The sequence below is a fragment of the Corvus kubaryi genome, unplaced genomic scaffold, assembly GCF_017639235.1.
Source record: "Corvus kubaryi isolate FWS band 111438036 unplaced genomic scaffold, C.kubaryi_AGA036_p1.0 37322, whole genome shotgun sequence".
Lineage (NCBI taxonomy): Eukaryota > Metazoa > Chordata > Aves > Passeriformes > Corvidae > Corvus > Corvus kubaryi.
Window position 1 is genome coordinate 3,412,818 of NW_024581101.1, and position 13,392 is coordinate 3,426,209.

General features: G+C 38.6%; 1 protein-coding gene across 2 annotated transcripts in view; it reads right to left on the minus strand.

Annotated features, from left to right (window-relative positions):
- Positions 1-6,118: 6,118 nt before the first annotated feature.
- CHM (CHM Rab escort protein) overlaps positions 6,119-13,392 on the minus strand; it is a 56,027-nt gene continuing 48,753 nt past the window's right edge. For both annotated transcript variants that reach the window (XM_042029273.1, XM_042029272.1), the window contains 2 exons: positions 12,523-12,689; positions 6,119-8,148 (listed from right to left, as the gene is read on the minus strand). In XM_042029273.1, the coding sequence (XP_041885207.1) occupies positions 7,951-8,148; positions 12,523-12,689 (365 nt within the window). In that variant the 3' untranslated portion in view covers positions 6,119-7,950. The remainder of the gene's footprint in view (positions 8,149-12,522; positions 12,690-13,392) is intronic.

Consider the following 13,392-nt stretch of genomic DNA (forward strand, 5'->3'; position numbering starts at 1 on the left):
CACTGTGCCTCAGGCTCCAGCAGAGAATGAGCTGTCCTGGAGAGCCCAGCATCAAGGGCACAGAACAATCTCCTCACCTTGTTTAGTGTTGGTCTTTGCAAAATCCCCAAGGATGACAGAAGTGCCCAGAAGGAACTCAAAACTCACCTCGTATTCCTCTGAACTCCACAGAATTCTGAAACTCACATCCAGAGCTGCATTTAGTTGTCCCAGAGCAAGATGAGGTCAATGTCCCAGCAGCCCCTTCCCCTTGGCAGTGCCCAGCCGTGGCCAGAGAACAAATCATCCATAACTGCAAAGCTTCAAGCAGGAACTATTTCATCACCTCTCACATTTTACTCCCCCCACCACGCACTCCCCATGTGCATGTGAAGGAGGGGACCAGCAGGACTTGCAATTTTCCTTATTTTCTCTTACTTCCCACTTATTACTTCAGTATTATTCTTGGCCTGGCACCATTAAACCTCCTTGATGATGTTTGAATCAAAGATTAAAGAGTGCAAAGCACACAATAACAAGACCCATTGAATTAAACTGGGACATGTTACAAAGCTTACAAAATGAGGCCCAAATACACAGAATTCAAGCTGTAAAGAGGTGAATTAAAATAAGAATGTGCAAGATCTGGTCACTGTATATAAACTGCATTTAGAAGTTAAGGACTTAAGGACAACGGTGAAATATTCTCCAAAACAGGGCTGTGCTTACTCAGTCTGTGACACGTATCCAGCCCACAGCTTTTATTTGGAAATCTCCCTAGAAAAGATTATTTATGCAAATAATATTTTACAAATGCTTAGAGAAATGCCATGAAGAAATAAATCCATAGAATTCATTATCCCTACTAAAGGGATTACATGGAGTACAAAATCTAGCAGTTATTTTGCACTTTATAACCACAAATAAAGCACACATCCGTATTTGTGGTAAGAAACTGAGAGGTGAAGTGCTGTCTAATTACTTGATTTACAAGCAGTGTCACAGAATAAAATTTGGACAAGCTTCCAATTACCTAAATTCAGTGTTGCAAATCCCAATTCTCTTCAAGGATAATATTTCAAACTTCTGTTCAGAGTTTTCTGAGATTCTTGCTTAGTTTAGTCTATTTCCTTTTTTTTTTTTCTCTCAAAGGAAAGGATGAGTTAAACTCTACCAAAAAAATAATCATTAAAAAAACCCCATGTTTGGTGCATGCAGCAGCATTTTTCAGACTCACTGGACCATGGACAATGAAACTGAAAGCTAATGTCAGGTTAGAGTAAGTTTATTTTTAATTTAATAGCACAGTCAGAAGCACTTCACTACCGAAAGTTATGACTTTCATTACGTCTATAAATAGGCAGCCTACTGAATTATCGACTAGAATGTTAATGACATTAGCATTAAGTCCTAATTAAACAATGAAGCAATACGCATTACAATCTGCCAGCAAAATACGCATAATCAGAAAAAGATTTCAAAAAATAAGGATAATTTTGTTATTTTTATTAAGCAGTAAACAAAGAGTTTGTGCTGATTGGAGAAACCTCACTTGAGAAACATGGGAAATGTCAGGGATGGAACAAGGGATTTGAATAACAAAACATCTGCTACCCCTGTCACGTTACAAGAGTTACATTGGATTTTTTCCTCAGATCATTTGCCCCTCTACTCAGATATTCCTGCTATCCATTTTTACAGTTATCATTACCACTGTTCATTTTCTTTCTCAAATACATTTACTTTTCTATTTCATTGACCTCCCAAAAGTCTTCAGAAAATACCTGTCACCATTTTACACCTTTTTACTACAAGCATTAAAGGGAAATGACTCAACCACGTTCAGTGAGGAAAGCAGTGCCAGAGCCACAAAAATATATCCATTTCTCTGGAGTGCCAAGTGCATCCACAACCCACTGCTGGTACTACTCCTCATGGGAGTCCTGCTCTGTCCCCCCATGACACTCGTGCACGTGCTTTCAGACGTGTGCATGTCAAGTGATCCCTCGGCAGACAGGAATATCCTCACAAAGCAGCTCAGAGGGATGCTGGCTTTTACCATACTCATATTTTCACTTAGAATCAGACTGAGAGTCTGGCAAGGAATCAAATGTTTCCTGGCTTAAAACTCTGACAGAAAGAAAATACATCATGTACAAGTGTCCCCAAAATAAGTCATTTTACAGTGGCTTCCTTAATAGTAGATTTTTAAATATTTATCATGAAGTCATTTTTTCTGTCTTAAAAATGTCCAATGTGATTTTAAAAACGGTGTATTCATTATTATGTATTATTTCAGCATCCAAATATGGAGCAGGGGAATACCCCATGACTTAAGATAAGAAGTTGCCATAAGAATTCCATAGTGGATTCTCCCTGGATAATCTACAGTCTAAAAATGATTCACTGAATGTACTTAGCTGGGGCTTACACAAATTTTGCACAAGAAAAAAAGGCTGAATCCACTGGATAATTTATTCACAACAAAGGAATCAACCATGACTTGCAGTGACTTTCATGCTAGGGAAAAGTTCCCAGAGCAGGGAACTGTTTCCTTGCATTGGGTTGACAGCTGGTCCCTCATCATGATTAAATGGCTTTCCCTTGGGTGAGCTCCAGAAATATGTTTGGGTTTGAGGCAGAATAGATGCAGAATTCTGCATTAGCCATTGCAGAGTTTCTTATGCACACAGAGTCTAGAACAGCCCAGGAGGGTTTGGATCTGGGATTTTTTTATATTTTGGTTTTTCAGAGAAGGCTCTTGTATCCTTTCTCAGACTCAAACTTCCAGTGATTAAAAACTTGTTCCCCACTCTGCACATCCAGCTCAGCAAAACCCACACTGGTTTTATGGCTTGTGAACTGGTTTTGAGGTGCCAGTGAGCTGGAGACTGGTACAGCATTACCCAGATGTTTCATCATTACTGACCTCAGCTCCAGGATTGAGCCAACAATCGCTCCCAACAGAGCAGCATTTCCCAGACCAGCTTAGACCAAAAGAAAAGGAGCGAGACAGAGCTCATGAGAGCTTCCTGAAGCTGGAGCAGCACAAAAGCACCTCTAAAAGCCAAAGGTGCATTTGTTTGACAACAACGGCTGTCATGCCAGCAGAGAAGCCTGCTCTGTTTCAGAGTACAGATGGAGGGTCCATAGGCTTGGCCTGCCTCACTTCCTAGTCTTAACCCTACAGAATGTAGGAACAGCACTAAGGCCTTCTCCAGAGACCCAAATATAAAATGAATTATGGGGTGGCACTTCAGAAGGAAGTATGAGATCCTGAAAATCTCCATCTAAAAATGTGGGTGTTCTAAGACTTCCTGAATTGTTTAGAATACATCTGGGGTCTGATAAACACTCAGGTTGATACCTTCCATCTCATTTGTCAATGTATGCAAGTAGTGTAAAATAAATTGTCTGTTGGAATTGTGACAGGAAGAGTATTTTCTATTAAAGTCCCCTCTGATCAGAACTCCCATGCAGTCAACAACTGCATCTTCCTGATACTTCACTGTCAACTTTCTAAATCTCAGATGTCAGTGAGATTTACAACACTCCTGCTGGGCTCCCCAGTCAGATTTTGAAGAACCATTCACTCTTACAAACAGGAACTGGCAGCCTGTAAATAAACATAATGGTGGAATTGCTAATAAGCTCTATTTCCACCACAAGTTATTTTGTTGCTGGAGATGAGGCTGACAACATGAATTCCACATGGCTGACCATTTCCTACCACTCACCTCTACAGCTTAAAGAATCCTTCTATGCCAACCTCTCACCACATTAAAAAAGTTCTTGAAATCCTACACCTAAGCTAGCATTTCCATCTGATCACTGCAGCAAGCTTACTGTTAAACTGGGCTGCAATAAATGAATGTCTGATACCAGTGTCTCAAACTTCCAGAGTCACAACCAGTTCTACATCTTCCCACAGATACTTGGCATTATTACTTAGCCAAGGAATGCAGGCAATTGCTCTGCCACCACAACTCTCCCACATATTTTTGATAATTCTGGCAATGCAGGTAATTCTAACTTTTGGACATTCTATAGTGGGTGGTTTCTGCAAAAGTTTAAGTGATAAGCTTCCATGAATTAATATTTCTGTCATACAATACACACATATACACACATTGGAGTAAAAGTGTTAGGAACTGTAGAGAAACACACAGATCAACTATTTCATGATGTGATCTCAGCAAATTGCTCCCCTTGTTGGAAAATTGCATTAATGGCAGGCACAAAATCCTCAGAAATAATTTAAAAAGGACATGAACAGAAGACAAACCACCAGAATCTGCAGAGCTTACTGATAATTAATCACTGAGGAGAGCACTCATTATGGCAGAAAAGCCAGGAGAGATCTCTGGAGCAGTTTAGGGTAGTTCCACAACAGACTTTTTTATATCCAAGGACTGACTTGCTACCGATATAAAATCACCAGATAAGTAAAACCCAAAAATGCACTGCAGAGATTATATGAAATCTCTACAGTAGTAACTGAGTAACTGTGTATGAGCAACAACATACACAATACAGAATGAATAAACTTATCCACAGATAAAAAAAGTAATTCTCATTTGTACTGCCAAGGTATTGAAGCACATGTATGAGTGTTAAGGAAATTAATTTTATCCTTTCTCCAGAAGAGATTATGGATTGTAAGTGACCCAGTCTCTTATTGTGTGAAAACAGAACATTAATGCGTCTCACTTGTCATTAATCAATACATCACTAGCAAATTATACTTGAAATTAAGCTGTTGCAACTCACACCACTGATGCAAAAAGGTTTAGAGAGAGAGGGGGCTAAAATAAAATGAGATCCAAACCAAGGAGCCGTGCAACCTCCTAAGTATGGAATGGGAAACTTCATTTCCCAGCTACATAAAGAGAGTCATTGGGGGAACTCTGACAAGAATCAGTCTACAGAAAATATAAACTACAATGTAAAAGAGAAAATCTTGAAAATTCCCCAAATCCTCTCCAGAGCATTCCAGTGAAACAGCTCATGCTCCAGCACATTTCCACACAGGAGCTGGCAGTGCCTGGATGTTTCTGAATCAGCAAGTCTAACACGCAGATATTTTGTTTCAGGGGTCAATTTTCCCATTGATGCAAGGAGGATTTACACATGCAAGTCCCATTAACATTAATAGGAGTTGCCCACATAAATCCCCCTGCAATGATAGGAGAAAAGACCCCATAGTCTGCAAGCATCCAAGTTCTAATGATTACCTGTCAAATGGCCCTAAGCATCATCATCACCAGAAAAAGCAGACGAAGCAGCTTCATGGCTGAAAATACCTCCAAAGGAGCAGTAACCACCTGCAGTCCTACAGCCAAGGCAATGACACAGAAAGGAAAATGGCATAAAATGGACTCTTTGAATATTAAGGGTTAATCCAATTAACCAACTTAAAAAGGAAGTACTCATTAAAAAGGGAATTCAAACATATCAAAGCACTCCTTAGGAAAAAAAAGGTGTGAATATTGTATGAGCTCCAAGGTGCTTGAAGGATAATACAGCTACTTGTTTAAAAATTCAATTAACCTTATCTTTCTTTAACTTGATTTATTAATAATCCTACAGATAAATTGCCAGTTTTTAAAAAGTCATGTTATCTTTTGAATACATCCTGTATGACAAGCCTTAAAAACGACTTCAAATAAGCCTAACCCTCACTTTGCATGCTTACATCACTTAAAGAAAGAACAAAAAGCAGTTCAGAGCGTGATTTCTGTAAAATACCAAGATCAACAGTCTGATCTACTGCTCCTGCAAGTGAGCTATTGGGTACTCAAGTACCATAGGAAAAACATTTAATGTTTCCATTCACCCTATGAAAGAGACATGAAAACAGTTTTTAAGCAGTCAATGTAGTGTAAAGCCATAGCCTCCAACTTGCACATCATTCCATCGGATCTCAAATCAAATCTGCACTATTTCCAAACCTGGCTTCACGTGGACATAGAGCACTCAGATATGAATTTATATAAACTTGGTAACTCAGGTACCCATACTGGCAATTACAGGTGTCCTTGTGCTGAAAGCAGCCAAGAGAATTCTCAGGAAATCCCAGCTAACAAATGAAGTGCTTTTCTTTGAAAAAAATGTTGAAAGAAAACACAGGACAATGCACTTGCAAGCAAACCTTTAATTTTCATCAAGTGATTTCCTTGTAAACAGAGATGAGAGATTCAACTATGATCCCTATTTCTGACAGACAAACAGGGATAGGTCCCTCCACTTAGCTCTTTTACAGATCTGTAAATGTTAAATACAATCACCATACACTCATGCTTTCCAATACACAGAGAAATTACAGCTCAATGAAGAGGCAGCCTGCTAATTAATATATATATATAAATAACTGCTAAATCACAGGCATCCAGAGGTTACAGTTGTTGAACATTGGGAACATTCCAGCCACGTGTTTTTCTGAGGACTTTGGGATTATGCACACACAGACACATGTACTGGTACCTATCCAACAAAGGGTGCAAACACTAACCCTGAAATGCAAACTGGACAGTGGGTATGATGCAGGACAAAGAGAACAGTATCAGTTATGCTGTAAAAAAATAAATAAATTACCCTTTCTGGCCTGGAGCCAGTTTCAAGGCAGGCACGGGCACCACGGGACTGTACAGAAGCCTGGCTGTGGCATGGCCAGGCAGAGCTCAATGTTCATGACTCAACAGCATTTTTTATTCACTTACAGTATTTAAGCACTGCTGGAACCATCTCTACCTTCCTGAAGAAGTTTAAACTCCAACTCATCAACTCCTGCTGATCTCTAGAGATACTACTGATCTACTGGGTGTGCATTTTAAAGTAAATCTTTAAGTACATGATAAATACTTTTCATATCTGATTTCAAGCATGGTTCAGAAGTGCAAGTTTAACATGGATATTTACAACAACTTTCTCATTTTGTAGTTTTTCATACAAACCAGGTTTATAAATACTTCAATAAATTTTATTGTATAAACGCTTCATGATTTATCATTACAAAATGCATAGTTTACAGCTATCACACTAATTTTAATCCTGTTAACTGGGATCAATACAAACCTTTGGAATTATCAGTTGAACCTTCTCTCCACCATAACCCCCTCAGGTAATGGTCACTAAAATTTCTCAGACCCCAACCTTCAAAAACGAACTATTGGCTTACTAAAGGCCCAAACAGTGCAACAAATCCAGGAAAACTAATAACAGGAATGCTCCATTTATGACTTTGGATTTTGTTGGGAAATCTGGCATTAAGTTTAAATTCTGCCATTTTCCTGTCCCCAGTAAATGAAGTCACTAGTGAAAATGTGTCTCTGTTAGGTCTTATTAAAAAAACTAAATGTAAAATAGTTCCATGTGAGGAACATCTTCTGGATTATATTTCTTACTTGATTATGGCATCAGTTCCAAAACCATACAAACAAAGCCACTCCAGAACTGTCAATATTATTGCCTTTAAATTCCATTCATAAGATCACTGTGAAGGACAGATGGTGAGCCTCACCTTCAGCTGTTTAATTAGCAGACATCCAAGGATTTTTAGTAGTAGATCATCTTCTAACTGGTAAAAAAACTTGCACTTTTTTCTTTTGCTTAGTTTTGACTTGTTGCCTCTTTAAAAAATGGAGGGTTCTTTCCAAGTTGTAAAACAAAACCAAATCATCTCAATAAATCATGAATCCTATTTTAGCACTTTAAATTCAGATGCTTCATTCTGTATTTTTTTGTTTAGCTACAAACCCCTTTGGATCTGATGGACCTATGACTGCTTAGAAGTACCTCAGCTATCAATGAAACTACTTAAAAAAGATGATTCAAGCCAAGGAAAGTAAGGCAATGGCAAATAACTTATCTCTGGGGGTTTTAAACTTCTTTTTCTCACCCTTCCTCCCTTATGTCTTAGTTTGGGTCAACCTCCTCTTCTACTAAGAGAACACTGTTCATTCATTCATTCATTCATTCTTCCTTTTTAACAGCAGCACCACCTCCACTACTGCTCTCCTCAGCTGAGGATTCAGGCTTTGTCTCTGGTGAATTACTCAATCCAGCCTCTTCTGGCTCAATCTCATCTTCATCATAAATAGTATCTTCTGGATTTGGTGGTGGTGGGCAAAATTCCTCTGTTGGAAACATTTCTCGGAAAATAGTCTCAGCCTATTCAGGAAAAAGAAGAATAACATAAACTTTACCTTGAAATGTAACACCCTGAGGCAATATTTTACAGATATTTAAGATTAACCTCCGCTCTTTCAAATCAATAGTGATTTAGTACTTTGACAGTATTGTAAACACACGGGAAATCCATTCCTTCTTGCGGACCTCAAAAGAGAAAAAGCAATTCATCTTTTTACATTGTTCTACTGGGAAGTCACAGCATGGGGCTTTGTAAAAAATGCTGGTCATTCTGTGTTGTACTGAGAACAAGAAAGAGGATTTTTTTGAAGCCAACTGATCTTTTGCACCATAAAACTATCTCTAGCTGCAGTCCAAGGCAAAGCACGGGAAAGATCTTGGCTCTTTCCAGAGACAGGGATCCACTTCACGGAACAAGCAAACCCAGGGATTGTACATATGTACAATCCATATCATGGCTGTATGGGTTTCCTTCTTAAATTTAAAAATAGCAGAAGAATTTTTATTTCTCCTTTTCTGAACAGCTTAAACATAGCTCAGCTGAGAACTGTTCTCATCCAACGGAATATTACCACTGAAAATATATCCAAATACATATGTGGTTTACTAAAAACTCCTGTCTATAATTCCAAGGTATTACATGCACAGACCTGTGTGCACACAGAATTGTATGCGTGAAAAGAACTGTATTTTAGATAAAAAGACAGATCTAGTTCAAGGAATGAATTTATAATGGCACTTCATGCCATCAAGGTTTAGAAATTAAATACACACCACAAGTTTTTGGCCACTGCAATGGAAGATATTAAAAAGAAACAAGTTCTTGGAACACCAGTGTGGTTGTTATTATGGCATGGACAATACAGCTACAAAATCTGGGAGAAAATAGAACCAAAGTAATACAGTCACAGTATTCCAGACAACCAGGCATTTTATACAAGCAGAGGCCAAAAATCCTTTAAAACCCTGCAAGGATGCAAGAACCTCTATTAACTAGTGTTATAAACTTTTACATGTACAAATAGCCCATCTATAAGGTTATCTTATAAATAAATTAAAAATACAAAAAACCTGAGACTTTGGGAATTTATTGACTGGATCCACATGCCCTCCACATTTCCATCAAGGCTTCTTTTTCCAGGTCCTTAAACTTCCAAGGCAAATGCAGATACCTGAAGCAGATCGTGGTTCTGTTTTGGGTTTCTAAGAAGGCAGAGGAATATTCCCTTTGCATTTGTCTGCTCAGTAACCTATCCCCCAAAGGCAGCCTGTGAGGAGAGCTCCCACACAGGCAGGAATGCATTTCATCTTGATATTCCTCCTGCTCCAGGCCCTGCCCTGCAAAACTGACAGGGGGTCACTTAGTGCCCATTACACCATGTGGAATCCCGGACAAGAGGGAATTGTTTGCAGATGAATCCATCACTGAGCTTGTACCCAACAGCTCTCTGTGATGAACTCCACTGCCCACTGGCACTGGCTTTCTATCAGCAGCACTGGATGCAGGACTCTGTTATTAACTGCTTAAACGACCCTGTCTGCTCTCAGTTCAATTTCGTTTTTCATTCTCCTTCCTAAATTTTACTCTTCCATACCCATGCAAAACTGTTTAAAACTTTTTATATTAGTATAGGAAAAAATGGACAATTCTGTTCTCTACTTCAAACCCACAATTTTTTAATTTGAAATAGTAAGTCTGGGGAGCAAGGGGGTACAGCATCCTAAAAAGCTGGGGTTTAACTTTTCGAAGGTAAGAGAAAAACTTTTAATTTCAAGTCTGCACTTGTCCTTGCTACTCCAAAAATACACTTCAACTATTATTGTATTTAATAGAAAACTGAGGGAAGATGTCATATTTTGAATTAAATATATGAAAAATTAGAGCAGACAAACATTTCCTATGCAGTTCTCAACAATTATTCAGTCCAATCAGTCAGCAAATATCCACTCTAAAAATGGTCAAACAATTACGAGGTTGAACATGGGAAGAAATTCTCAGTATGTTATGTAGGACATCATGACACTGATTATAACTTAACAATTTAATGGTATAGAGCACTTTCAGGTCTATCAAGCTCTTAAGTTAACCTTATCCAGCTGAAGCAATGCAGAATAAACAATAATAATTTAATGACTCTTTCATTATAACACTTTGATATTTAAAGTAATTAAGGTAGACAATAGTGCCTTCAATATTTAGTAGTAAGAGAAGTGTGTGTCCAATTGAATCCAGCATTAAGACACAGGCATGTAAAGCCCTTGCATAGAAATTCCAGTAGCTGAAGTTGAATAAAACCAAATTCTGTTCCTGTTTTACTGTATCCCAGCCTGTGGATAAACTGTGTGGGCTTTCACAACAACTTTTACAGGGACGACTACCAAACGAACAACACTTGATTAACCCTGAAATCCTTCCAGAGATAGAAAATAAACAGGTTAAAGCACAAATATTGGCCTGACAGTTTTAGTACATCCTCTCATGACCATGAAGATGACTCAGAAGCCTGAAATATGTCAGGGAATATATTACTTTGGCTCATAATAATTCATGTCAGGTTGCAGGAATGAAAACACAGAAAAGTGGAAGCCAGATGCTTTACTGGATCCACACATACAGAGTTTGAAAGGATCATAAATGGCATCTTCATTTCATTTAGCCTATCCTCAGGGCAACTAAATGCAACCATCAACATTAATTCAATATCACACCAGGAACTGAACACAGAATTACAATAAAACAAGAGTGCAGTAATTTGTATATGAGGTGTAGATGGAGAGTTGTCTGTAAGAGCTGTGGTCTTGCCTTCCCAATAATGTATCAGCAGTGCAATCACACAGCATGACAAACAGAATTCAGCAATACTAACAGGAATGAAGAAATAAATCACAACAAGTATCACTAAAACACTAATCCCAAAATGATTAGAGAAATTAGATATAATTTTCCAGGCTATCTTCAAGACTAATACACCCACTGGGTTTTCGGCTGTTTTAAAACTGTTCTGATCCATGAGTTTGCAAATATCTCCTGTTTGGAGATTCCCATCCCATTCCTAGAAGGATGAGGGTGATTTGGGAGAGGAAGACACACCACCAACTTAAAACTATTTCCCTCCTCCACTTGTCCACAAGGTCCCTGCATGGTGTGACTTCTGCTTCATCTTCAGCCTATTCTTCACTTTGCTCTCACATATGACTTTGAATTAGAAACATGTTTACAGTGTAATATTTTCTGTTTTAACTTGAGACCATTTGTTTCAATATTTAAATCAGGTTCAGAAAAACACAGGCTCTATTTTTGTCTAAAAGACAGCGATTTAGGCTCTTGATGGCTCCTCCTCTGAGATCTGCTTAGCATCTCTCTGATGGCCAACAGATTGAACACAAAGGCTGAACTACAGCACCAAGAACCGGGCCTGATCTATCCCACCATTATTCACTGGTAAGAAAAAAAGCTCTTAAGGGAAGACAAACCTGAATGTTAGAAAAGGTGGCTATCAGAATCAGAAATAGGTGGGTTTCAAGTGTATTTAATCAGTTTTTAACATAGCCTGTTTTAAACAACAGTTTGAAAAAATCAAATTTAGAAGGGAATACATTTACAATTTGAAACTGCGACCATAATAATTGTCTTGCATTATTTTTTGTCTTTACAGTTTTTTATCCCTCTGGGAAGCAAATTATTGCCTTGTAAAAGCAAAATGAAGGATACCATTAGCCCTTAATAACAGTGTTCTGACCCTGCAGTTCAGGCTATGTCAGCCTTTCCACTTCAAAATCTTATTTTTAAGAGTTTTATGACTTAGTCATAAAAAATCCTGCAACTGGTTAGAAGATAGCACACGCACATTGTCTAAACATGGCCATTAAAAACACAGCTTTAAAAATGCCTAGTGACACTTAATCCTCCAAAGCTGTGAAGTGTTCTCCTGTCTTCAAAGTGCCCTGACACCACAGGGGCTGCTGGGGTGGATCTGCCTCAGAATTTGTGCCTTCCTTATCCAGGGGATCTCTGAAAGGAAAATTCTGTATTACAGCGATACCAAGGCAAAGAGAAGGAAAACTGAGGCATGAGGCCTAATCCATCACATTAGGAGTTGTGTTGGGTTTTTCCCCAGTAAGTTTTTCCTTTGTGACTGTCCTGCAAGTATTAAACTTCTTCGGTGATCCTTCCAACTTGAACTGTAGGCTGGATTTTCTGGCTTTGATTTGTACTGTACCTCCTCCTTTACCTTCCAGGTGAAAGACTGTGGCTATTTCCTGATCTCTCCACCTACCTAGTTTTATAATTTTGCAGTTATCATGTATATTTTTGCATAAAACAGAATAACCCAGACCGTGTTGGACTTATGTCTTTAAAATTAAACTTCTACAGCCAAATCTGCTCTGCCCTACCTCTTTGACAGCACAGTCGTTTCCTAAAGCAGAGTCTGGCCCAGAGCACACAAAAACATTGGAGGGTAAGCCAGCATAGGAACTCTTCTCAACTCCTGAAGAATCTCTCATGTTGAAGTAGACTGCCCAGAGGACTCTAGGTTTCTCCAGTTCTTCATTTTCAGTCTCTGAAAAGGAAAAGGAGTGTTTGCAGTAATCAGTGTTGTTGTGTGATAAGGTAAATATGTAATCTAGCATACTGGAAATCAAATTTTTAACATGGAGTTACTGTAATAAAGTATTTTTGTTCTTTAAAAAGCCAATTACTTAACTTTCTGTGATTCTCCTTCATCATACTTTTCCTTTCCAACTACAGCTATAAAAACTCCACTTACTCTGCACACCCTACCACCACACCAGCAGCAGTTATCACTACAAGCACCCTACACCAAGAAACCTGGTCTAAATTTAACACCTCTCACATTATCTCCTTCACTGTGGATAAACTCCCAGAGCACATGACAGACTGAGCAAGTCCTCCCTGGGCTCTGCCAACTCGAAGGCATTGCATTCCCTGTGTACAGATATTTCTGATGTGACATTTCTTCCCCTCTCATTTCACAGTTTATCTTTGTACCTAGAATCTCTAATTGTGGCAGTGCTGCTAAATGAAAAATAAATGCCTAATTTGTATTTATCTTCACTTACTGACGGTTGTACTGTGCTGCAAGACTCATCAGGAATACAAAATCATCACAAACTCAACTTACTTGCTCATAATCTGTCCCTTCCTGCAGTAATTTGCACATTCCTATAATCCCTTTGCACACAGGTAGAAAAACCTCTGGGAAGATGAAGGTCACTTTTTAACAGTCCAGAATGCAAGGGAGG